The sequence below is a fragment of the Labrus mixtus genome, chromosome 20 (genome assembly GCF_963584025.1).
Source record: "Labrus mixtus chromosome 20, fLabMix1.1, whole genome shotgun sequence".
Taxonomy (NCBI): domain Eukaryota; kingdom Metazoa; phylum Chordata; class Actinopteri; order Labriformes; family Labridae; genus Labrus; species Labrus mixtus.
The window spans coordinates 13,703,870-13,729,601 of NC_083631.1; the positions used below are offsets into that span (position 1 = coordinate 13,703,870).

General features: G+C 43.8%; 3 protein-coding genes and 1 long non-coding RNA gene across 6 annotated transcripts in view; 2 read left to right on the plus strand and 2 right to left on the minus strand.

Moving 5' to 3' along the window:
* The window catches only part of gpatch8 (G patch domain containing 8), a 197,666-nt gene extending 191,813 nt beyond the window's left edge, over positions 1 to 5,853 (plus strand). For all 3 annotated transcript variants that reach the window (XM_061065664.1, XM_061065666.1, XM_061065665.1), the window contains 3 exons: positions 36 to 179; positions 294 to 424; positions 836 to 5,853. In XM_061065664.1, the coding sequence (XP_060921647.1) occupies positions 36 to 179; positions 294 to 424; positions 836 to 4,691 (4,131 nt within the window). In that variant the 3' untranslated portion in view covers positions 4,692 to 5,853. The remainder of the gene's footprint in view (positions 1 to 35; positions 180 to 293; positions 425 to 835) is intronic.
* gosr2 (golgi SNAP receptor complex member 2) lies at positions 5,595 to 9,625 on the minus strand. The gene is made up of 6 exons (XM_061065668.1): positions 9,465 to 9,625; positions 9,112 to 9,176; positions 8,352 to 8,460; positions 7,718 to 7,850; positions 7,476 to 7,616; positions 5,595 to 6,996 (listed from the first exon to the last, which is right to left on the minus strand). The coding sequence occupies exons 1-6, from the start codon at positions 9,491 to 9,493 to the stop codon at positions 6,835 to 6,837; spliced, it is 639 nt and encodes a 212-aa protein (XP_060921651.1). The 5' UTR covers positions 9,494 to 9,625; the 3' UTR covers positions 5,595 to 6,834.
* Positions 9,108 to 24,731, plus strand: LOC132995621 (uncharacterized). The gene is made up of 4 exons (XR_009677037.1): positions 9,108 to 9,223; positions 11,786 to 11,904; positions 16,690 to 16,843; positions 24,610 to 24,731. It is a non-coding gene; the product is annotated as an uncharacterized LOC132995621 (long non-coding RNA).
* On the minus strand, positions 20,385 to 25,591 carry wnt9b (wingless-type MMTV integration site family, member 9B). The gene is made up of 4 exons (XM_061065667.1): positions 25,400 to 25,591; positions 24,600 to 24,853; positions 22,902 to 23,167; positions 20,385 to 21,409 (listed from the first exon to the last, which is right to left on the minus strand). Exons 1-4 carry the CDS (start codon positions 25,483 to 25,485, stop codon positions 20,948 to 20,950), a joined length of 1,068 nt encoding a protein of 355 aa, XP_060921650.1. The 5' UTR covers positions 25,486 to 25,591; the 3' UTR covers positions 20,385 to 20,947.
* Positions 25,592 to 25,732: the final 141 nt, after the last annotated feature.

Consider the following 25,732-nt stretch of genomic DNA (forward strand, 5'->3'; position numbering starts at 1 on the left):
GATTAATTCACTCTTGTGTTTTTCATCAATAAAAGGACCAGGTGGAAAAGGAGAAAGCCATCGCAAAGGCTCTTGAAGACCTGAGAGCAAATTTTTACTGTGAGCTCTGTGACAAACAGTACACCAAACACCAGGAGTTTGACAACCACATTAACTCCTATGACCACGCTCACAAGCAGGTACTTGTGTTATCATTTCTTATGCTTTTGTTATCACTTGACTGTCTGTTTTTTTGCCTGTGAGAAAAGATGTCCAGAATTTTTCAGTCACTTATTTGCTTTTGTCTTTTTCAGAGGCTGAAAGAGCTCAAGCAAAGAGAGTTTGCACGTAATGTGTCATCACGTTCCAGGAAAGGTGGGAAGAAGCAAGAAAAGATGCTGCGCCGTTTGCATGAGCTTGCTGAGCTGAGGAAACAACAGAACCGGTATGGATTTGTTTCCTGAGTGCCCTCTGCTGGCCAGTTTTGTGTCCCTTGGTAGTACATTTGCAAAATGTTTTTTGGTACAATGGATCACTGTTAAAATGTTTGAGCAAAAAAGCGCATATCTTAAAACAAATATAGATTTAATGTTAGTGTAATAATTTGCTCTCACAGCAGTTCAAAACTATTAATTTCCATGCATATTTTTTTGTTTAAAGGACTTGTTTCACAAAATAATGTCAGACTTCTGAATTCTTATACTTAAGACCATCAGGACCTTTTGAGGCCCTTTGTGAAGACAAACGCAACATCCAAGTTGTTCTCCTGTTGAACTGTCACTGTAGTTATGTCTAAAACATTTGCAGTTGGAAACATTTTACAGTGTCTCACAGTTACGATGCTTTTGTTTTTCAGTACTCCAGGAAGTGGGCCCATGTTCAAACCTACTACAGTCGCTGTAGACGGAGAAAAGGCAGAAGATAGTGATAACGTGACGCTTGAGAACCCAGCTCTGACGGAGAGTGTCCAGGAAGTATCACTAACTGATAGAAGTGAGCAAGCCTCCCCAAAGCCGGCATCAACTATCAGCTTCTCTTTTGGCAAGAACAGTGCCTCCTCCCCAACCTCCAGTGCTGCATCCAAAGTAAGCGTGTCCTTCTCTTTTGCCAAGAAAGCCCCCATGAAGCTGGAGACAGCAGCAGCAGTGTTTGCTGATCATGGGGAGGAGACTATGGAGGAAGAGGAGGGCCAAGAAGGAGAAAAGGCTCTAGTGCAGGAGGAGACATCTGGCTGCAGCATAGACAGCCCTAAGGAAGGATCAGTGGGGGGTGAAGTAGGAGGAGAGGTCAGTATTGTTGTAGCTACAGAAGAGGAGCAGCAGGCTGATGATGGAGGCTCTCTAGCCTCCACCCTAAACAAACTGAAGATGATGATGAAAAAAGAGGAAGGATATGCTGGACAGGAGCCTGAGTACTATCACTACATACCTCCAGCCCACTGCCGGGTGAAGCCTCACTTCCAGTTTCTACTTTTTATGAAGGCCACTGATCAGTGTCCGAGCAAAGAAGAGGAAGATGAGGAAGAGGGGTCGGAGGAGAACAAGGATGAAGACTGCGTGGGACAGACAGAGCCCAGTGTTACAGAGTGCAAGACTGAAAACAAGATAACGTCACAAGATAACGTCACCTCAACTCCTGATCCAGAGCTAGCTCCACCGTCTCCTAAATTGAAGACAGATGACTTGTCCTCATGTGCAGCAGATGCAGCTTCCGTTGCACCCACCTCCCCTGCACAAAAAACAGAGAGCACACAGGATGCTGAAGATTCAAGGTCTGGTCCTAAAATCCCCACAGGTCCCTTCTTCCCAGTTCTGAGCAAAGATGAGAGCACCACCCTGCAGTGGCCCTCTGAGCTTCTTGAATTCACCAAAGCCCAACCTTCCCTGTCTTACAGCTGCAATCCCCTCTACTTTGACTTCAAGCTGTCACGCAACAAAGGAGTGCGCGGTGGTAAAGCAGCAAAGTCCCCCAAGCCATGTGAAGGGTCCGAGGACAAGGGCCAAGAGATAACCACGTCTACAAATGAAGCAGATACAACTAAACCTGGGACCAGCACCGACAAAGACAAAGCAATGATGAAGGGAGAGCCTGGCCAACCAGAAGGTGATGAGCAAAAACCTGCAACAGGTAGCACTAATGCCAAGAAGAAGAAGAAAAAGAAGAAGCATAAGAAGTCCGCAAAGCACTCAAAGCGCAAAGAAAAAGAAAAAGGGACTAAAGAAGCAGCAGAGGGAGACACTGAGGCAACACAGGAGAAGCCAAAAAAGAAGAAAAAACACAAACGGAAGAAGAGCAAAAACAAGGCACCAGATCAAGATGAGGCAACAGGTGATGAAAAGGAAAAATCCAAACCAAAGTCAGAAGACAAAGCTGTTGCCTCTTCTGTTCAGCTGACAACTGGAGGGGGAGGGTCTACAGAAAATACAGGAACAGAAACAGGGAAGAGGAAACGTCCTGCTAAGGAAGTGCCTTGTAAGTCTGGAGCTGAGGAAGGAGCAGCTGGTAAAGGCACTGAGAAGGTCAACTCCTCAGAGGAGCACAGCGGTACCAAGAAACAAAAGACTGACTCCAGTGCATCTAAAAGTGCCTCCTGCTCTACCTCGGCCCAGAAGAGTCCCGGTCCTGGTCGACCTCCAAGCAGTGAGAGTGAAGAAGAAGGGGGTTCCAACACTCAGCGCTCACGTCATCATAGGTCAAGTCCTCGGGAACAACGGCGCCACCACAGTGAGGAATCGCGGCGCTCCTGCAGCCGCTCCTCGAGACGTGGGGAAAGACGGGGCAGCAGTCATGGTCGCCGCCGTGGCAAAAACTCCCGTAGTCACTCTTATTCCAGCAGCTCTGAGCGCTCCTCAGCAGGCAGTAGTGCGTACAGCCACCGCAGCCGTAGCTACTCAGACAGCTACAGCGACTACAGCACAGAGGGTCGAAGACGGAGGCACTCCAAACGCTCATCAGACTCTGAATACGAGAGGAGGGGCAGTCGAGGACGTAGACGATCAAGGAGACACAAGTACTCCTCCTCCTCCTCTGAAGAGTCACGTTCACGTTCACACAGTTACAGCCGTAGGAAGAGGCACAGGCGGCACCACCGGAGCAGTTCCAGAAGCTCTAGCAGTTGGAGCCGCAGCACAAGTGCAAGATCCTGGAGGCGCAGTTACAGTCGAAGCCGCAGCTCAGGTAGCCGCTCCTCTAGCTCCACCAAAGGCTCCCCTCGTCGAAGAGCCCCCCGTGGTCGAGCTGACAGTGACACACAGCGAAGAGACTTCAACCGCTCTCACATCTACCGCTGCCAGTCTCCCCGCTCGTCTTCATCGCGAGCCTTAAACCGCAACACACATTCATCAAGCTCACATGGTCTAAGGTCAGGAGGGTCCCGAGACGCGGGGGAACAGAAAAACAGCCTTACTGCTCGCCAGCTATTGGAGAAGGTTCAGTCTAAGAAAAGCTCTGATGATTCTGCCACAGGAACAAAATCTGGATCAAAGATTAAGGACCCACCACTGGGCTACTTCGGTCCCAAACTACCCCCGACCTTGGGAAACAAATCCATGCTACCACTCTTTGGAAAGCTACAGGCAGGGAAAAAGCCATTGATCCCCCTCACAAGACCAGATGACGGGGACAAATCAGGAGCAGGGAAGAGCTCTGAGGCTGAGCAAGAGGTTTTCCTAGTAGAGCCTATTAGGGAGTTCCCCCCTCCACCACCACCTCCAGCTCCACCCATTCAGAAGGTTGAGGAGGCCCCACAGACCGCAGTGGTTCAGGAGGAAAGTCAGCACCCCACTGCAGAAGCCCAAGTGCACGCAGAACCACGACCATTGTATGAACAGGAGCCTTCAATGATGTTACCCCAGTACCAAGGTGAACCAGGACATGACCCTTCTCAGAACCCCATGATGGAGTCCCTCATGCCAGAAATGCAACAGCAGCAGCCACCAATGCATGCCTACCCTGCTTACCCACCACCAAGCCTGGAGGAGGACGGCATGGAGGCTGAGGAGGATGGACTGGCTCCTTTGGAGAGTCAGCCTATTACATTCACGCCAGAGGAGATGGAGAAATACAGCAAGCTTCAGCAGGCCGCACAGCAGCACATCCAGCAGCAGCTATTAGCTAAGCAGGTAAAGACGTTTCCCTCTGCCGCTGCTGCTGCAGCAGCTGCAGCAGCTGCTGCTAACTTGGCCCCAGCCCCCCCTCAACCCACCCTGCAGCAGATCCACATACAGCAGCCCACAGTGTCTATGGCCTCAGGCACTTCCATCACCACTGTGCAACACGCCATCCTGCAGCATCATGCTGCCACTGCTGCAGCCATGGGCATACACCCAGGTCATCCCCACCACCCACATCCTGCACATGCACAACTGGCCCAGGTACACCACATTCCCCAGCACCACCTAACCCCCATATCCCTTTCTCCTTTGGGACACTCCCTCGGTCATTCTCTGGGACACTCATTAGGACACGCTGGTTTGATTCCTGCCCACCCGACGGCCTTCTTCTCTGGTCAACCCATTCACATTATACCGGCTTCTGCACTTCACCACACCCCTCTTGCTCTGCACCATGTTCCACATGCCCTCTACCCCACACTCTTTGCCCAGCGGCCCTCACAGGCTGCTGCTGCAGCAGCAGCCCTCCAACTTCACCCACTGCTACATCCAATCTTTTCAGGGCAGGACCTCCAGCACCCACCTAACCATGGCTCTTGAGAAACATACCAAGTAAAGGAGTGTAGTCACAGCATCCAATCACTGGAAGAAAGACTTTTCAATAACCATCTTGGTTTAAAGATGAAGTCTTTATGACACCACACAGGCATTGAGACAGGAAACTGTCAATAAACCACCATGTTACTGGCCTACACAGTGCAGCTAGTTTTGGCCACAAAGTGGTTCTGCCTGTGATTGGACAAAATTGTCACTGACTATTTTTCTGCCTCATATGAGATTTTTCTTTTCATACTTTGTAAAACGGGGAGTATATTGAAATAGACTTAATCAAGAGGCTGGTTTATATTCCAGGTTCAGGTATATAGACACCAAAACTACTGGATCCCTTTTCCACATTAAAATATTACTCTCACTCTTTTTGGCAGCCAAAAAGAGGAATACTGGCTGACAAATGAAGCAGAATCATGTTAGGAGTAAGTAGTTTTGTTGTAACTGCTTGGATTCTGTTACCTTCTGAAACAGACTATTTCATGATTATGGATACTCTGTTAATGTTCTAATAAGACTACTCGCTCTGTTGGACTTATGGTCTAAAGTGATTTGTTATGAAGTAACTTGTACATATATCAGTGTGTAATGTGAAGAATCCCACCAATGATGACCATTTGAAACTATAGCTATGGAGTCCAAATCTTTACAACATTGTCACATAGGATCCCCTCTGTAAGCAAGGGGCGATGTGAGGTGAGGGGCGGGGGGGGGGGGTTCAACATACATTTAGCCCGGAGGCAAAGCTCATGTTCCCTGTGGTGAAGGAACACCTGAATGAATTGCACTGAAATATGTACATGGAAGTGGTGCATTTGCATCCTGTAACAATAAGATTGTAGTATACTGCAATAATTGTATTTTTCTGTTTTTAAATTATTTTCTAAAATGCTCTTAAAAAGAAGAGCTGAGTTTTTGCTTTTGTGTAATTTTGTAAATAAAACTGCTCTAGATTAACCTATTAACATTCTAGAGGTTGAGACTGGCATTGGAAAAAAAAAAACATAATTAGAGGACAGATGTGTGTATTTCATGAAGGTTGTTAACAAATGACCCTGGCTGGGCTGGCAAAAGAAAAAAATCATCTGTCAAACAGTAGCAACTCTGTATTTTTTAAACTTACTGTTTCAGCCAATAAAATCTTGAGTCCATGTGTCGTTTCCCATATGTGGTTATTAAACATTAAATCTATCATTAAACCAGTCAACAGTAACAATATAAAACAACCTGCATCACTTCATCTGGTACAACTTAGAAGTCCCTGCAGAGGTCTGTGTGCAAATTAAACACTAGATGGTGCCCTAGTTACCCAGAATAGATATGTGAAGTCTGTAAATCCATGTTAACATCATCTGTTGACTCTAGCTAGCAGCAATGCAAAATGTGATATCATACCATGTCTCTAGCTGAGTCAGCAATATAGCAAGGAAATGAAAACATTTAATTTTATTAATAGAACAAAGTCACTCACACAGTGAGACTAGACAGAAGCATACATCCAAGAAGTGTATAACAGTTTCAAAATAACTGCTGCTTCTGTTGATTTCCGACAGATTATTGTTGTCGGCCTTTAACTACACATACATGATAAAATAGATTATTAAGGGTGAACCTTGATGTTGTAATGAAAAAGTATCATGGAGCCATACTGCATTTATTTCTTTGTAATTCTCTCAACTGCTGACGGGAGAATGACGGACAACATTGCTGATTGATTCAGGAATGTAGCTTTTCACGGGAGGTGAAAGCAAGTTCAGTAGAGAGATCAGTTTAATGTAGTTATAAAGCCGTTTAGGTTCCAGGAGTCACAACAGTGATTAGCAGTTGAAGAGTGGTTCTGGTTTAGAAAATAAAAAGAACAGGGAAGCAGCAGCAGACTTATTTTAAAGTTTGATGCTCTCTTAGGGCCTCAGGTGGAATAAAATACTGTAAGGATGTTCTTGAAGTTCTTCAACCATGCCCTTTTTTCAATTGAACATTTTTTTTTTTTTTTTAAATGGCTGAAAACAATGGCACAATGAATCCAAAGATAACCTCAATCGGATGTTCTGCCACTTTTCATATCATGAGGGATGATGTGCTGAAGAAGTGTCCGCAGCTGGTCAAAAAGTGTCATTGATTTGATGGTTGGAGGTTAGCCCAGATATCTGACCACCAGGAAGATGAAGACGCAGGTCACCAGCATGCCTCCGATCATGATGAACTTATCTTGGGTGGCTCGCCTTTCTATCAGCCTCATCACTGTGTTGGACAGCCCTAACATGTTGGCCACGTCCAGCATCTTCTTATGAGTGCCCTGTGAAGAACCGAAACAGAAGGGCATGCAAACACTGGTGAGCAAGTGTGCTAGACTATACTACTATAGCAATACATGGAGTGTTTTGGAAAATTCAGACAATACATGACGACATGGTAATTATCTACACTAATTCATCTGATTTGTGGAGACGTGGAGAATCAACGCCCTCCCTGACGCGCCAATCTGTCAGAGGTTACTCATGGCTAAACAACAGGGCAATAGACACACCCTGATAAGAGGAGGCCTGAAGCATAACCAGGAAGACCATCTCCTCCCTGGAAACACTGAGCATTCTCACAGTAACAATGACACTGTTGAGATCAATGTGGACACCAGAAACTGGGTCAGAAACAGAACTTTCCGCGGATCCTCTGTACTGGCTCCCTTCTTCAGGAAATTAAATAAAACTACAAAAAAAAAAAAGTGAACAGTCTTGGCAGTGCTACAGATAGATCATTTTAACTGTCTGCACACACCTTCAGCGTAGATCTTTGATCTCTGAGACCGTTCAGGATGCCACTACCGCTGCCCAGGAGGTCGTCCATGCCTCTGTGTGCATTGTGCAGGTTGGAGTTTAACTGTAGGGTCTCATCCATGGGAATGGAAGTATCTGCATCCTATTTGAAGAAGAACAAACTCTTTTTTTAATTTTTTTTTTCAATTCAACGTTAATTAGTATGTCATACGGAGGAAACTAGCTTAGGCACATGTGACTCACATTGGTGGTGAAGGTTCTGCTCATGAGTTCCTCCCTCTCTCTATCCTGGGCCTCTCTGGCGTAGCGCCGGTGCTGGAAGTTTTGCAGGGCCGTGCGAAGGTGTTGAACGTCGTATTTAAGCTGGTCCACTCGTCTAAAAGAAAGCAAAAGGATGCTTTAAATGCATTCGACTTTCTTTTCGACACTTGCTCACCTGATTTTTAAAACAGTGCGTCACTGCATCTCATCTCATCTCATACAGTCTTTGCTATTCAAAATTGTTCTAGAGAATGAGAACATTTCTCCGCTCAAATATCACGCAGTTGGAATGAAAAGCTTCTCATAGTCTCTCCTATACGTCACTCTGGCCCCACTCGAGCTCTGCAGAGATCAGAGGACTGCTATATGATGGGGTGCTCTTTGTCCCCTAAGGCCTGTTTACCCAGATTAGAAATGAATCTTTGCCCAATGCAGCAGGAATGCTGGTGATGACGGGACTTCTAAGGAAATGTTTTCATAGACCCATGTTGCCACAGGGCAGAACAGGGCTGTCTGTCTCATATTTTACACCCTCCCTCTGACTTTAGAAGACACAGCGCACCCTGCCAGCTTCGGAGCTGCAGGATCACCTACAGTTCACTAATTCCATACTCACAATTTGGCATTCTGGCGGCGGTTTGGTGGTTCCTTGCTGGCTAGGATCTCAAGTCGTTCTAAGTGATTGAAGATCTGGTCAATTCTGGCCTGCAGCTCGTTCTCTAACACTTTAATCAGGAGGAAAGAAAAAGAGACAAATTCTAAAACAGCAGTAAAGTAGGAATGATTACAGGAAGGTATACACACACAAATATTTCCCACTTGTAACTTCCCTAATTAATCATTTTGTTCTTTGTTAGATGTAATACATTTTTAAGTTACTCTTCGCTACTTTTCTGACCTCAATCAGTTATTAGTTTGCTGAAACCCTGTTCATTTCAGGGTGAGTGCAGTTGTACCTTTTTTTTTTACCAAGATTAAGTATACGACATTACCCTCTGTTAAAACACATGTTAATTACACGAGTTAGGAAGGAAAGGTTGGCTAAAGGTTGTCTACTGCCTGGCTCCCACCATTATCTAGAAGAAGCCCTCCCAGCTTCTGTCACTGCACCCACCCTGCTTCTTCCTGTCCTGGCACCAGCCAGGCACCAACCACACAAAACAATAAGCATGGGAGACACCGGCCCTCCTCCTGTCATTACATCAGAGCAGCCATAACAAGTCTGGACTGTACAGAAATTAAGACACCATTCAAAAGAAAATAGACTGGTGGGAGCATTAACCCAAATAGTACCATAACAACACTCACACACAGAGCAGTGGGCGATAACAATGTGCCTGTAACCCAAAGTAAATCATGTGCAGCTCTCTACTCACAGTGTACTGACTGACGGTCCGTCCTCTCCAGATCTCCCATAAGAGACTGCACCTCTTGGATGTGCCTAATCCGGAACACATACAACATTAGTGACTGGGATCCCGACATATGGTACCGATATTCTGATTGTTATATATATATTTTTTTAAACTGAAACTCAAGTCTACTGTAAACATCACGAAGTTCAACGAAAAGCTATGTGAAAATATTATAGACCAAAAGCTCAACATGCTTAAATCGGTTTGCTACAATGACGGTTTAAGTTAAATCAGTGGTAATTACCTTGTATAGTAACACTTATAGCCTCTACTAGAGAATCTACACATTTTCTACAGACGACAGATGCACTCACTTGTTTGTCTGATGATAGAGCGTCTCCATCTTCAGTACTGAGTTGAAACGCTGTGTTTATCTCTTTCTATTAAAACGTTACCTTTACTTCTGACAGGTAGCTAGCTAGCTAACGGTGCTGGGGTGTACACGTCATCAGCAGAGCGTTTGTGTACGGAAATAACGAAGCGGAAGCTGTGCAGCGTCACATTAAAGAGGGAATAAAAATGAAGAGGGCTCACTCTGAATCCATTTACAGACTCAGATTTTAGAATAGAATAGAATAGAATTACTTTATTGATCCCAAACTGGGAAATTGTGGCGTTACAGCAGCAGGTTATCCAACACACAATATGAGTAAAAAACACAATGTTAGCAAATCTAAACACAATATAATATTAACTACAAAGTAAATAAGTACTAAAATATATCAAAAATAAGAATGTGAATATATACAACCAGGATTTAACTAAGCATTACTAGTCTTAAATAGGAAGATTAAATATGGAAGATTGAATGTAAATGTGCAAAAACAGAGTTGTAACTGGTTGTAAATTAAATATGAAAGATTAAATGTAAATGTGCAAAAACAGAGTCGTAAATGGTAACACATACATAATTTATGGCCAGTTATGTTTCAACCTGTTTTAAACCAGGGTATAACTACATAAATAATAATGCAGGTTTAATGAAGTCAACAAGCTCGACAAGTTAAAAACATTTATAAAGCAAGAACGTAGTGCAATATTGAAGAGAGTAGGCTAAAGGATTCTTTCGATGCTTAATATTTACAGTCAATGTTTCGACGCTAAATATGTAGTTGCAGCTTTTGCCTCGAAGTTTCGTTTCGTGTATGTTTGTAACCGACACTTTTTTAGGTAAATAAAATTGTACGTTTTATACCTGAAATGATCACTGAGTTGAGTTCTATGTTTGTCATGGTGCTCTGTATTTACGATCTTTGGCCCAGACATTAGGCTGCGGTAACAGAAACACCACCTAGTGTCGGAGAAACTAAGTGACATGGTAAGAAACCAAATATAATATATATATAATATATCTTGTTTTTTAACTCCATGAATTTACTCTTTAGTTTTGACACTAAATGCTTTCACGAGTTGTAACAGGACACTTAATATAAGTAGTAAATGTCGTGCAGACACTGAGTCACGTATGTTGGTTAATGGAGAAGTCAAAATCTCTGTTAAGGTTAGGCTACAATTTATTGCAAAACTTCCCAAATTTAAATCTAAGCTGTAGGCTGTATTTCCATTATATCTGATATTCCTTTGAAATTAGTGTCTGACAGGTGTGATAGCAGAGATCCTCTCTCTACCAAGATGAGCTGTGAGGGCATGGAGCATAATCTGTTGACATGTAGACATGTGACAGGAAAGACTGTGAAACATGTCCCGGGGCCAGCTTTTGTCAGCTCACTCCTATTCGGTCTAATTAGGCTATCCTCTTTTTCCACAGATAGGTGTCAGAATGTCTCTGTATGGACATCCAGAAGCTTCCTGCTCGTCTGCAGTAGGAGACACTAAAACTTAAGATATCAGACTTTTCATTTCGAGGTGAGATGATCACTAAATAAAGGGTGTCAGGTTGTCTGTCAAGTTTCCCCATCATAGCTCAGTTAGACACAGAGTGCTGTGCGGAAATGTGGCCTGATTTGATTTCCCAGAACAAGTCGTGAGAATTTCACAATAGCTCCCTGGTGATTATTGGGAGGAAAATCCTCCTGAGGCGCTACCTGGCAGGCTGGCACCTTAACAAAACCACATCTCAATCACCTTGTTGCAACCCTGCATCACAGTCTGTTCCGTCTGCTAAACTGAGCGAGGGGAAGACCAGCGAGCGAGAAATGTAAATGCATGCACCTTTGACCTGTTTAGTGCACTAAACTGATTCAAGCTCCTGTTTGCGAGTGGTAGCTGTGTTTGTTTACCTCTTTCAGCACAGCAGTCAGAACATGGCCCAGACAGTTCTCCTGTGCTGCCTGATGCTACTTGAGTTGATGGTTGTTTCTTCAGGCTAGACACTTCTCAACGGAGGTCCTTTTTCAGCCACCCCCACATGTCAGAAATCTTGAGGTCTGTTCATGCCAATTCTTGCTCTCACTGCTCACCGTTTTTTTTTTTTTTTTTTTCGGTTTTCATAACACATCCTCGGGGCAGCACAGTTTTTACCTGTTACTCAGAGTGGTGAAAAAGTAATAGAAGGAATAAGACCTCTCAAACCATTTACATAAACAGTACATGATGCAGATTCAGCTCCATCACACTCTCTCTCTCTCTCTCTCTCTCTCTCTCTCTCTCTCTCTCTCTCTCTCTGTCTCTCAAGGTCATGGGGTTCCTTCTGTCTGTCCTTTATCTTTCAGCCCTGAGGAAAGGATGAGATGAGCTTACTGGTTTTCCTGCACACCTGAGCACCACAGGCACAAACTGGAATCCAGACTCCAGGTGCAATGCACGATCACACCACTCAGACTGACCAAGAGATCACGTGTGGTAACACCTAGTTTGATATACCAGTGTCTGTACCAGATTTTAATGCACGTTATTTGCAAAAGTAAGATAATTCTCAAGGAGTAATCCCGGGGAAAAGTTGTTTTAGCACCATATGGAAGATTTTCTTTTCGCAGATTACGATTCTCACTTTTTGCTATGTGTAAATCTTTGTTATTAACCACATATTTTCCTGGGAGCACATGAGCTTTCGTGTCTCGTAGGTTACTCGGGACGGTACACAAAGAGTAAAGTCTTTTACCTGCTTTTTGTTGAGCGTCTTGAGATAACACTAGTTGTGAATACAGATTTTTAAGATAATCATTATAGTTTCTAAGACAATCATTGTAAATCTAGGTATTCATTTTTTGGTACAGATCTACAGCTGTGAGATGTAAACATTTAACAATACCATGCTGTTAAAACAATGAACTACAACTAAAATCCTGCAGCCGCTCAAATGATTACTTTGGTGAAAAACCCTATTATCAATATTATCAGAAAATATTGACTTTGGTATCAAAAGTACTAATTAAACAGCCACATTTAGAAGAACAGCCAAAGGCATTTTGTTCTTTAAAATGAAACATAATCACTTTTTTTTTTCTTCTTTGAAAGATTTATGTTTGGGCTTTTTGTGCCTTTAATGGAGAGATAGAACAGTGGATAGAATTGGAAATCAGGGAGAGAGAGAGTGGGGAATGACATGCGGGAAGGGAGCCACAGGCCGGATTTGTACCTGGGCCGCCCGCTTGGAGGACCATGACCGCCATACGTGGGGTGCGCGCACTAACCACTGCGCCACCAGCGCCCCGAAACTTAACTTTCTAATGTTTTCAAGGAAAGGTTAGCTCTAACATCTTTGTTAAACTGTCGGTTATTCAAATCTATTACAGTGAATGCTTCCTGAATAACTTGAATACTAGATACTCCAGTTTGTCATTGCATATTAAAGCTGTTAGAAAATGAAGTTTGGCAGCAGTCCGCTTCACAGCAGCTGAGTACTTAGAAATAATAAACTTACTGGTTTTCCGCCACTAATATTAGGACTGAATTGATAAAAGGACATATGGCCACTATGTGGATCCAGATGTAGGAATGTGTATTTTGTTGTGTGTGTGTGGCCACCTCACTGGATCGTCTAAGAATGCTATTTTCTGACGCTTGGCTTTGAGTCTTTGGGGGCTTTGCTGGAACCAACCATAATTTAGCCCTGGATCAGTCTCCTGTCCGGGTTAGACCACTTGGCAGCAGAGTTATTGTTTGTTAAGGTTGGTATAAAGCACTCAGTGTATTCTCTAACTACCCCCCACACGGAAAACTGTTTAGTTCATCAAGAGAAAATTATAAGGGACTGAATCACTCCAACACAATGTACTTATTGATGTATTCTAGGCAATATAACAAATCATAACTCTCCAATGATTGCCCAAGACAGACAGTGAAGACGGCAATTATGAGGAGCAAAATCGCCTTGGGTCAACAGTTTTTGGATACCAGTCATTTTTTGTAGGCATGCTGATCTTCTCACTCCCCCCCGGGGGAGATGATCCACTCGTCTTTGAAGCTGTGATGGGACGCTGAATGAAAGCAAATGAGGGCCTGTCAGAGATGACAGGAGAAACTCATAAGCTCCCAGGGTCTCGGTGGGTTCTGATGGGAAAAGGGTCCAGAGGCGGGGCAGAAGGGTTGCAAGTGGCTGCACAGGGTTACTAGGAGAAGAACCTCTTAATGAAGTTGTGAATGCTAACAATGTTTTGTTGTAAAGTAAATTAAACCACAAAAAGGAGACTCAATACAGATGAAAAATCAGTGCAACAAGGCATGTAAAGGCCACAAAGAGATGCAAAACAAACACAAGGAGACTCAAATATCCCCCCTTAGACCGTCAAAATGACAACAAAGATCCAAAAAAAGTATCCAAAACTAAAAGAAAGACATGTAATTACCAGAAGAGACTTTAATCTAACTCAAAGAGTTCCACTATGACCCAGAAAAGATGCAACACAAACTAAAGGAGAATAAAAATGTCAACAAGGAGGCAAAGAAAGACACAAGACCACCACAAAGAGACTCAAAATTACGACTGTGAGAGGCAATACGACAAAGTAGAGATGCAAAGTGACTAAAAAGTAAAAAAAAAATAGGCTCAGAATGAAAACAGGCACAAAATGAGTAAGAAAAACAGTGACGCTGAACAACCACAAAGAGGCACAAAATGACGAAGCAGAGATTTATGATGGCTGGAGAGAGATGCAGAATGATGACAAAGAGATGGAAAATCGCTTCAATGGAGGTAAAACTGTTTATAGATGCCAAGTGACTACTAAGAGAAATACAAAAATGGATTCAAAAACTACCACGAAGAGACACAAAATGACTGCAACGGGATACAAGACGACCATAAAGACACACATAATAAAAGAGCCCTAAACAGAGACACATGGACAAATACAAAAAGAGGTTAAACAAACACGTATGGATCCAAAGTGACCAAAAAGTTCACCAATAGAGCAAAGAATCACGTCACGGTGTATCACAAAGAGTCTAAATGACCAGGCAGAGATTTTAAATGACTTCAGAGAGATGCAAAGGGACAACAAAGAGATGCAAAACAGATGTGAAAAATGTAAAACCACTGCATAGCAAAGCTAAACAGCTGTTTATAACTGCCAGATGACTAAAAAAAAAAAGGGGGAAAAAATAAATATGGGCCCAAATTGCTGCAAAGAGTCATGCAATTACCACAATGCGATGCAAAGAGATATCACAGCAACAAAAGTTGATTATTGACTATTCGTCGACTCTCTGCCCCGCCATGGTTCCTCCATTTGAATGTTTGTAAACCCTGCCCTGAAAAGGTGTTTTAAACTTCTCTTCTTCTCTCTGGAATGGAGAAAGACTTTCTTTACCAATGAGAGCGAGTGATCAGCCTCATTGTTTCCCGCTGTAGTTTTCCCTACCTGCTTTATTTCACACGGACCACACAGAGCAGAGAGGGATCATACAGCTGTCAGACACTCACACACAGCCCTGTGGCCATACCACCTGTGACATCCAGACCTCGGAGGATGAGAGATGCTGTCGGTCACTGTGGTTGGATGACAGCTCAGCCGGGGATGGGAACACAAACAGCAACATGGCACGGAGGACTACGCTGTGCTTCCCCCCTGCATGACAGCTTCCTACCCACAGACATGCACCCACTCTCAACCGCACTGTCATGATTAAGTCCTGTTTGTGATGACACATTATTCGGTTCCTGAATCCTTAAATGACAGTGTTGATTCAGGAAGTTAAAGCGCTTAAGGAAATCAATCGAACAGAAAGCACTTGTGTAGCACAGACAACATTCCAGACGTATATTCGTGAGATGTTCCTGCTCGAGAGTACACGTAGCTCTGCTTTTATCTGTGTTTTTCCTCTGTTGGACATTGTTGATCTGGGAAAGTTTTGTTTTGGATGTAATGGAGGTCAATGTGTTTGTGTGTGTGCGCGCAGCTGGGATAAAGGCAGAGGAGTGCCTTCTATTGAGAATGGGGAGTCAGTTATGAAGGTGCATGAGGTCTTATCACGTCCTATCACAGCAGCTGAAATGTAAACCCTGCAGTTATTGCTGCAGGTGTTTCTGTCGGGCAGCATGGGAACAGCCTCCCCCAGGAGATTCCCAGTGAAGGTGGCTCACAATGAACCAGTCAAGTGGGATAGCGTTTTACATTGGCGGGGTATACAATTCTGGTAAACACTTCTTGAGCATCAGGCTGTTCTGACTCCTGCTTTATGCTTTGTCTGTTTGCTAGCAGTTAGCCACATCCTCGAGCATCCAGCCCCCGCCTTACCGTTTTCTGAATCTGTCTTTGCTTCAATTGAGAAGTTTGCTTGTTGAAAACTTCAAACACATATATTTGAACGTTATACACTCTTGTAGCCAGTCATTTGGTGTCTAAACGTACAGTTAGCTTCACTATTAATCAACCTGTAGATTAGTTTTGGATTCATCATTTGGTCCATTAAATGTAAACGAGTGTCTACAGCCATGTTAGCAGCTCATGGCTATAATCAACACAACAATGATTTGAACTAAATGCTAAAGCATGCTAATATGCTCCCGATGACAAGTATTGTGTGCACCATGTTAGTTAAGGTCCAGCTAATTGTTAGCATGCTAACACTTTCTTATTAGCTGTAAAGAAACAGGACAGCTCAGGCTGATGGGCATGTGTTGAATTTTGCGGGTATTTTTGCAATACCATTATGAACTGATGAGGGCAAAAGAGAAAAGGCAAAGTCAATGGGATTCATCCTCAACCACAGCCTAATGTCAGTGCAAACTTTAATGGCAATGCACCAGGTAGGATGTTAAGATGTTTCAATTGGGATCAAAGTAGATGACCGACCAACAAAAAAGCCCTGATTGAGATAATAAAATTGTTAAAAAATTTATCATAGACTCATTTTTCTTAAATGCTTTATACTGCCAAACACTTTTGCTTTCAGAACAAAAAGTGAGTAGAAAAAGTGTAGAAAGTTCTGTTTATTGACGGATAGCCCCTTGAGGTGACCCATTTCCTTTTGAAGAAAGTCTTTGTGTTTTATGCAGTAATGTCTCTAGAAACAGAAAACTTCACAGTAGTTCCCTATTGGCTTCCTCAATGTCTGCTGAAATGTGTGCGTTTCATTGTACTACTGTTCCTGAGGTGCTTAGGTACAACTCTCATGTGTTTTTCCTTCTGTCCACAGGAGCAAATTAATCATTTCAGCTCCGCTGCCCGCTTAATTGACCATCACACGTGTACATACACCTTCTCTACACCCGAGCATCTCATCATCCAGCATGAGGACCTCAGCCACTGTCCTAGTCCACCCCAGCCTCTGAGTTTGGCCCCCCATAGAGGTATGCACTCAGCCTTGTCATGGCTCTAGGCAGTGCATGTTCTTGTTGTGGGTTGAGCAACTGCATTAGTCATTTCACATTCCAAATTCCTACCCCATGCTGTATTCACAACTCTATGTCTCTCTCTCTGTTTTTTCTGTGACAAATCTGTTTCTCTCTCTTCATCATTTAATTTTCTCTCCGTGCCATGTCGGTATAAGGATTAGGATGAGCTCTGATGTGATCTGAGGAACCTTCTCTGCAGTAACGGAAGTATTGTGGGGTTTAGATGTTTGACCCGGGGCTCAGAGGTTCCGATTACAGGACAGGACGGCGCTTTGTGTCCTTGAGCAAAGTATCTACCAAGCCTTTTACGCTTCAGTTAACATCTACTGTTCATACAAAAATTAGTGATGTATAAACCTGAAGGCTGTGTAAGTTGCTTTGGATAAAATCTTTTTGCTAAGCAACACAAATATAATACATACATAAAAAAAAAAAAAAAAACTGCCCCTGCCCGTGTGACAATTCATCTTCATCCATCAGAGCACCATGCACTGCTGCAGCCCAGCCCGCCATAGTAACCTTTACCTGAACCAGGCCGAGGCAGACACAAGAGATAGTGTTACCACCAGCGTCACCCTACATTATCTCAGGGTGCCCAAGAGAGAAGCTCCAGCGGCTCCGGCATATAGCAGGCCGACTGCAGCACACACCCGCACAGAAAAAACCCCACAACAAACACTCAGTCACATATCACTCCCACTGAAGTGACCACAGGTGTGCACATAGCAAGTATGCACACACGTATGCAAAAACCTTTCTGGCCTCACCTGTCTCCTATCAGGACTGTCTGTCTCCCACAGACACACACACACACACACACACACACACACACACACACACACACACACAAACAAACACACACACACACACACAGGAGCTTGCATATTGCACCCCTGCTCCGTCCAACCCCCCACCCTGCTCAAAGCAGCCACCCTCAGGGCTTGTGCGTGCGAATCCGGCTGTGGACTGAGCAGCCCCCATCACTGCACCCCCTCCACTCAGGGCAGTGAGGGAAATGAAGGCTTTAGGAGTTCATTATAAAACAACAACAGCAGCAGCAGGGGATAGGCCTCCTGGGGCCAAAAACGCACCCTCTTCATCCCTCCATCCTCATCTTTTTCCTTTATGTCCCTGAATATCTCAACCCCGGTGCACCCTGCTCTCTGTGACACACTCCCCTCTCTCGCTCCTCATCCAACTGAAAAATTCAAAAACATTTCACAATACAGCTTTCTTGTTGAGTAAAGTTAAATATTGATCTAGAATATTATAATATGACGAGTTAATATAGTGAGTCAGTAGTCTCAGCTTATGAACTTGTTTGACCTCCGTCATCAGAAAGACGGCTGACGCATTTATGTATCCTCAGCTGAAGTTTTCAACCTCGGAGGGGAAATCAATATCAAGGCGAAGGAAACGAGAAAAGCTTTGTATTTGCCACTTCATGCTGTTACTAGACTGACAAAACATATTGTTGGTGTCCAGTCAAAACCCACATTTTTTAGAACAGGCCAGTTTCAGATTTTTAGTGCTTTGTTTTTGTCAGTCTGATGTTTTTGTTTTTTTTAAGAAACTTGGTTTTCAGGGTTAAGGATAAGAAGTTTAATACTTAAAAGAATATACTTTTAAAACCTTACATCTCTGCATTTTAGGGATTAAAAGAAAGTCATCTTGAAGTATTTTGTCAAAACATTTCTGATCATGTTCAGTATTCAGAAAAAAAAGGAGAGGTTTCCAGGAAAATGTATTTACAGTACTTCTCTCTTTACTTTATGAGGAAACTCTATTTTTAACTTAACTCCAGTTTAAAATGAGTGACATTTCCTAAAGTTTAGATAAATTGTCTGATTCTTGCCCTCAAGTCATGGAGTATACTCATCCCACATCCCCCATCATTTGTCCTGACAATGCCAAACACTCCACATACACACATCCATTATAGAGATTTTGAAGGTCATTAAACCTATAAAAAAAAAACATAGTAAATTAAGTTGTCTTATAATTCACTGAAATACTCAGGCTTGATGTTTTTAATAAGGAATAATAATGTGCAATCATAGTAATTAGAGAGCAAGATCAAAAGCAGCCGTGCACGCAGTATAAATACCTCGTACAATAGCCATCTGTGTGCTGCGGGTTCACTAGTGCCGCACAAATGAGTGGAAAGTTATGATTCATGGATAATAGTGTGTAAACTGCTCTCATTGTCATTCTCATGGGCTGATGGATGTTACTTTCTAATGGTGAATCAGGGGTCAGTTGCATTTCTCCGAGTCATCATTTTTGTCATCAACGTCAGTGTGATTGCCATCCCGGTCCGTGCACCGGCTGGAGGCACAACACCTGTAAAGCACGTCCCCCCCCCCCCGACCCACCCTGCCCTCGCCTGTTGCTGGGCGGTTAGAGGGTGATGCATCGAGACCACAAGCCTTTCAGATGAAAAGAAGGGCGGGGTAGTATCAGCAGGAAGTGGTTTCCTCGCTCGATAGCAAGAGTTTCAGGACAGGTGTATCGCTGCATGTGGAGTGTGTGTGTGTGTGTGTGTGTGTGCGTGCGTGTGTGTGTGCAAGTGTGTGTGTGTGTGTGCTGAAAAAGACACAACAAACACAGCTTTAACAAATATGTCCATGTATAAATGTTATTTATTTTAAATAAGTATGTAAAGCGACATGATTAAAAAAAAACACTGACTTTTGAAATATGGATATGTATTACCAAATTCAAAAGAGCTGTACAACAGCTTAAAAATATGAACTTTAAGACAATAAAAGAAGAGGACATAACTCTGCATAGCTCATAAATCTTACTGATATTTGCCAAAAGATGAAGTGAGGTAGAAAATGATGATTCCACATTGTCATATGCCTCGAGCCCTACCATGAGATATGCACTGTTCAGAATCAGCCCAACAAAGTAAAGCGTCCGGGGTCTGACCTGCACACATGGGAACGTAAGTCTTGTGTGGATGTGAGAATTAGGGAGTAAACATGGTGATTTTCTTTGATTAGCAATTTGGGGGAATAAGCAGCATGATTAGCCCTCTTCAAAGGCATTCGGAACAAAGATGCGGTTAAATCGGACCAAATGTTTCAGTCGGGCATTTCTAAACTTGAAAGCACAGCAAAGTGTGCGCTTCTATAAATAGATGAAATACACCAGGAGAGATGGTATGTTCGGAAATGAAGTGTTTTTTCATTCTTCTTTGTTTTTTCAAAGACATTGCTCGGTGATTCCCTCTCTATTACGCGGAGTGTTTCCCTTTGTTCTGCTGAGCACAAATTAGGCTTCACGGAGGCATTTCCATAGACATTTCCATAAGAGCAACCGAAAGCAGGCTTGGTTCCCTGTGACTGCATGTAGTTACAATGTTTCAATGGCATCAACCTCACCCCAAAGCTTCCAGTGACTCGGTTTAAACATTTAACGTTTTCATAACTTCTAAGATTAATTCAACACTTTGTATCACATGTAGCAAGAGCAACTTAAGTGCTTTAAAAAAAAAAAAAAAAATCAGAATTAAACTGAATACAGCAGACAGAAAGACAGACAGACAGGTGGGTTCCTTTGAAGGCCTCTTCGGCCTCAGTGGCAAAAACGTCATTACAAGAAGGTTTAAGTATAAAGCAGCAGTACAACAGACACAATGACCAGTAATAAATAGTCAAGTGAAAGGGGGCCAATTAATTTCTATACGACAGAGTCACTGTTTGTTGTCTCACTGCTGGTTACGTCCAGTCCAGTACCTGTTTAAGAGCTCATTTCCCTCTGTCCTAGAGGAGCGGCATTTCAGTGCATCCAGCGGGAGAAGCAGAGGAGTTCACAACATTCTCACCTACAGTAAAGCTGCTGCGTATGAGCAGGTGATGTTTAGCAAGTATCCTGTAATATTCTAATGATACATGTGTATATTCCTCCCCATATAAAAAAAATATGAGTTTGCAAAGACATGCTTTGATGGAGATCCCTCTGTGGATTGTCTGTAGGAGCTAGGAGTTCAGTCGTGTCCACATGTTATTTATTTAAGTGTTTGCCTCCTTTCTCCTCATTGTCTCTCATTAGTTATGCGTTCTTGCAGGTGTACACCTCCTCCTCTCTCACACACGTCTGACACTCCACATGGCAGCACCAACGGACCTGGCAGTGGCAAGACAGGCTGGTGAGGCGCATGGCCGTGTTGTAACCTCGTCCGCAGCACAGACTCTGGCAGCTGGTGTCTTTGGCGCACGTCCGGCCGCCTGTGCCCGGGGAGTAGCGGGACGGCCTGCAGAAGCTAGGGGAGTCCTCCAGGTAGACGAGGTCGGTGGTGCGGAGGCTCTGGCCGTGGCGACGGGGGCCTGCGAGCTCTGTCTCCCCGGTCGCCGCGTTGGTCACGCTCAGCACTCGCACGGCGGTGTCGTAGCGATACTTCAGCAGCCGCCCGGTGTCATGGAAAGGAGACAGCTGCTTCCAGCAAGTCCGTACGGCACAGGAGCCGGAGACTCCATGACACTTGCAGGTTGTTTTCAGTGCGCTCTTCACTGCCTGAGATAGGAAGAAGAAAAAAAAAGCAAAGGAGGGAGAGATGTCAGTTCCTTCAGTTTGATTCATTACCTGGCCTCTTATCTGGGAGGTCTATCTGGACAGAATGAGACGGTTTCCTGCAGGCTGGGTTGGGGTTTGGGGTGGTAGTCTGGGATAGCGCGCCTTTAGCCCATCTCAGTCAAAAATTTTGACATAATGGATTGGGGGGGGGGGGGGGGGGGGGGGGGGGACTGCTCAGCATGTCGTATTTCATTTGCCTCGCATTTCTCACTTGGACAGCTCTTGCCATTTGTTTTTTCCCCCCAATGTGTTGAAACTAGCTCAGTCTGCTTCTCTGCTGTCTCTCTTCATAAAGCCTGAGGCGGAGGTGACAAACAGAGCAGACATAGGAATCTCTCCACCCTGTTCTTTGTACATGCCTGTTCTTGGAAAACATTGATAAGAATTTATGTAGTAAAAGTGCCAACACAAAAAAAAAAAAAAACGAGCGGCAGGTTGTGATGGCGCTCAGGATTTAGGTTTTAAAGCTCACTGAATTTGATTGTCAGCGATCGGAGCGCCATCACTCAGCCTGAGAGCTGCTGTCGGGATCCGGGAGGGGGGCAGAGACAGGTCATCCAGTGGGAGCCAGAGGGGACTTGTAGCTTGAAAAGTTCTGCTCCGTTCCTCCCATCGCAGGTATGAACCCCTCAGGGGGCTCAGAGCACCCATTACTGAGAGATTGGGGGTGCCGACCTCTTCTTGTTTTTCTTAACGTGGCTTGTGGCCTCTTCACGGCCACATTGGTGTAAAGAGAGGAAAACATTTACCTCAGTTAAGATGAGATAAGATAGTTCTTCCTGTTGTGTTTCTCCCCCCCCCCCCCCTTTTTTTTTTTTTCTCTGGCTCTATCTTAGGTGTGAGCTTCAGGAGAAGCACCCTGGGGCCTGCTTCTTTTTTTTCTTCACAGCTCCACACTGGTTGTTATGAACATTAGTTGGATTTATGAAGAGCACGGTGATCTTGTAAGTGCAAAAAAATGCTCGCTTGTATATTAAAAAGAGGCCACGGTTATAATCGTTCTCTCTGACATGAGACCTTTAATTTTCTGTAGGCCCGCACAGCAAGCTTTATCATGCCTGAAAACACCTGGCTCCAAACCGTCCCACAGCCGTCCTGTCTCCCGGCTGCCGCTTGCCTCGCCCTCGGAGTCTGTGTTCTCCAGCGAGATGAACAATGGCAGAAAATAAGGGGGCCTTTGTCGGGCTGGCACTGTGCAAAATGTGCATGTTAGGATCACAATTCTGTGGTCTCTGAAGGTGCAGGAGTGTGTCAGGGGTATAATTGTTGCGTAATTGCAGCTAAGCTAATTGAGCAAAGTGTGGCTCAGGTATGTGTGATGTTTTCGATGCCCTGGGCTTGGGAGGCAACCTCGTAAATGGACAAGGTGGCAGTTTCGCTGCAACAAATTGAATGCAATATTTCCACGTCTTTTATTTTTGTTGTTACTCACCCGAATTCCCACGTTGATGTTGTGGGCATCAATCTGAGCCCTCAGGTCCTTGCTGACCCTCTTCTGGCCGAGGAACTTCTTGAGGAACTTGGTACTGTATTTCAGGTTGTCACCGCAGACCCCCCACTGCCACGCTTCTCGATGCTGGATCCCGGGGGATTCGTCGCATGTGCACCGCTCCATGCGGCCTGAGCTGCACGCTTTGGCCAGTGCATGGGTCAGCGCTGCGGAGGACACTGCCAGCAGGAAGGCAGTCTCCTTGAATGCTGGGATAAATTTTAAAAAAAAAGTCATCAGAGGAGATAGAAAAAAAGTGTAACATTCAAAATGTAATTCAGTTTTTTTTTTTTAAAGGGGGTGGGGACAGATTTAAAGAGCTTTAAGTGCGAGATCCTTTTTGGCATTACGAAGTTGTTTCCTGGGTCAAAACTGTGTTGAACTTTAGGGATTCATTCATGGTTTAAAAACATGAACACTGACGTAGCCTTTTAACCGAATGTTTACAAAGAGAGTTGTCATGGTTTTTTCTACAGCCTCAGCATTATACTACAAGTTTTCTTGTGTCATAATCTGTCTTCTGACCTTTCCTTTTTGGTTACGCACTGTTATTTGCTCTCCCCCCCTCCAAAGCCACCACCAGGTTATATTTTGATCCAATTAATTATTATTTTGACTAGGAAGGATTTTCCCAGATGAAAGTGGGTAATCATGCCACCCTTTTCCTCTGGGAATGGGCGCTTTCCCCGAGATAAAAATAACCACAGGGCTAGAGCGCTCTCCACCGCACCACATTTCTTGGCTTTCTACACTCTCATTACCTCTGTGCTGACCTGTTCATGTTCTCCCACACACTGATATCCATATGCACTCGAGCATTTTCTGTGCACAGCAGACTTGCATGGATCTGTATGCAATATGGTGATTTAGTATGGACACTTCCATTTTCCAAGTGTAGCTAATCAATACCTGCATCAGGTCATGGAAAAAAGTTGTCGACTACACAAGTTCTGGAAAAGTTTTTTTTTGTAGCTGTTGTTTTAAATCAAAGGGATGGATGTGCAATGATCTTAATTATATAAAATAAAATAGTTTAGTATGACTCGACTTTGGAATAAGAGCTGTATGAAAAAAATACAAAACACCCTCAACTTAATGACCATGAGGCAGCAATAATAAATCTGAACAACAATAAGTGCTTTAAAGAACTATTAACTTTGCATTTTATACTGAAAGTGATTTATATCTATAGGCTATATAAATGTATTTATTTTCCGTATAGATAACATATTTTCTGTAGGCTATAATCATGACTGTAATCATACCTGCATTAATTACAGAAAACATTATTGAAATTGTATAAAAGTTGGAGCAGAAAAATGTGATCACTGTCTTAAATCTTGACCCCAAACATCTCTAACAGCTAAATTTATAATCATTAGTTTAAATTTCTTTCTGCCTAATTTTGTTGCACATAATAACATGTTTTAGGATTAAATGATGTTACCATCAATACACTAAAACGATGCACCTGTGTTACTTGAAGTAGATAATTGTAGACAGAAAAACAGATAAAGATACGCGACTTCAGTGGTGGATTATCACGGGATCGAGCCAAGCACCCGCCGCTTTGTCTGACGGGTCATTTCTTGTTAATACTGCACGGCATGCTGAACGTACAAGACTGATTGCACCGCTTACCTCTTTTCAGAAGGCTTCCCCGGCCGTCCAGGCTGCAGTTCCAGCGCTCATTCCTGAACTGATAACGACACTCCAGTAGACTGAGGCGCACAGATTCCCGCAGCGTCTCGGCCAAACCGGGCTCCCTGCGACACAGCCTCTTCTGCCGCCGGGTCAGAGTCATCTGCTCGCACTGCTTCAGGTGCGCTTTACCTGTCGGAGGGTCATTGGAGAACGGACCCGGTAAGAACACCAAGGGCTCCCGACCTGTCAGTCTTTGGAGAAGAATAAACACATTAGGATTTCTGTGGATCTGAATTTGGTACTAAAAATTGTACATGCATTGAATAATTCCAACTTTGAAAAAAAAATGTGTGGTTCCATTCTGTCACCGGGATTTGTAAACATTGTAAATGTATCACATCTAATGAAAATAACAGAATTACCACATAGGTGTTACAGTTAGGTTGTATTTCATGCTGTCTTGCGCTATGAAAAAGATAATTTATTTGTAAATGTTGGCTATATGAGGAAATGGGAAGTACTTTTTTTTCTTCTTGGTTTTAACTAATAGAACAAGAAAGCAAAACTAAACAGCAAAAACTATCATTTAACTAATCCAGAAAAAGGTGTAGATAGAAACACAAAGTTCAGATTTGTTTTTGTTTTTTTGTTGCTCTCTGAGAAACCAATGGTTGTGATTATCACAATAGCACAAAGGTTTTTGCACCATTACGCGTGCGTAAATTGGCTAAAGGATGAAGCGATCTCTCTGCGATGAAAACAACAAAGACAGAAGTAATACAAATAAATGAGCTGACCCAAAATAAGCTGCAGTTTGCGAGAGAAGGATGCAGAGTGCAATGAGTCGCAGTAGGCAGGCGGTCCGTGGGAGCCTGGAGCGCATGGTGCCGGATTGGCGCTGCTCTTCATCTCGATGATTCGTCAATGGAGAAAGTCTGTGCCGTCTGCTCGGTGCATCTCTTTAAACGGCCCCACATGCTCACAGACTTTCAATCCTGTGCTCCGGGCCCAGTGGTTCGCTGGGAGGCAGGGCTCCTTTTCGGGAGGTGTGGGCATCATCTAGCTGAACCCTCATTGGATTTAATTTAATTACTGTATGTTCCCTCCCATCGCAGGTGGTTTGAGATTCA

What these genes read in the sequence shown, in the direction of transcription:
- wnt9b (XM_061065667.1), bottom strand. Translation starts at nt 25,485, where the DNA reads ATGCGCTCCAGGCTCCCACGGACCGCCTGCCTACTGCGACTCATTGCA. An exon ending in GGGAAGCCTTCTGAAAAGAG is followed by an intron (nt 23,168 to 24,599) that starts GTAAGCGGTGCA and finishes AATTTATCCCAG; the next exon opens with CATTCAAGGAGACTGCCTTC. An exon ending in ACATCAACGTGGGAATTCGG is followed by an intron (nt 21,410 to 22,901) that starts GTGAGTAACAAC and finishes TTCCTATCTCAG; the next exon opens with GCAGTGAAGAGCGCACTGAA.
- gosr2 (XM_061065668.1), bottom strand. Translation starts at nt 9,493, where the DNA reads ATGGAGACGCTCTATCATCAGACAAACAA. An exon ending in CGCCGCCAGAATGCCAAATT is followed by an intron (nt 7,851 to 8,351) that starts GTGAGTATGGAA and finishes GCTTTCTTTTAG; the next exon opens with ACGAGTGGACCAGCTTAAAT. An exon ending in GCAGAACCTTCACCACCAAT is followed by an intron (nt 7,617 to 7,717) that starts GTGAGTCACATG and finishes TTCTTCAAATAG; the next exon opens with GATGCAGATACTTCCATTCC.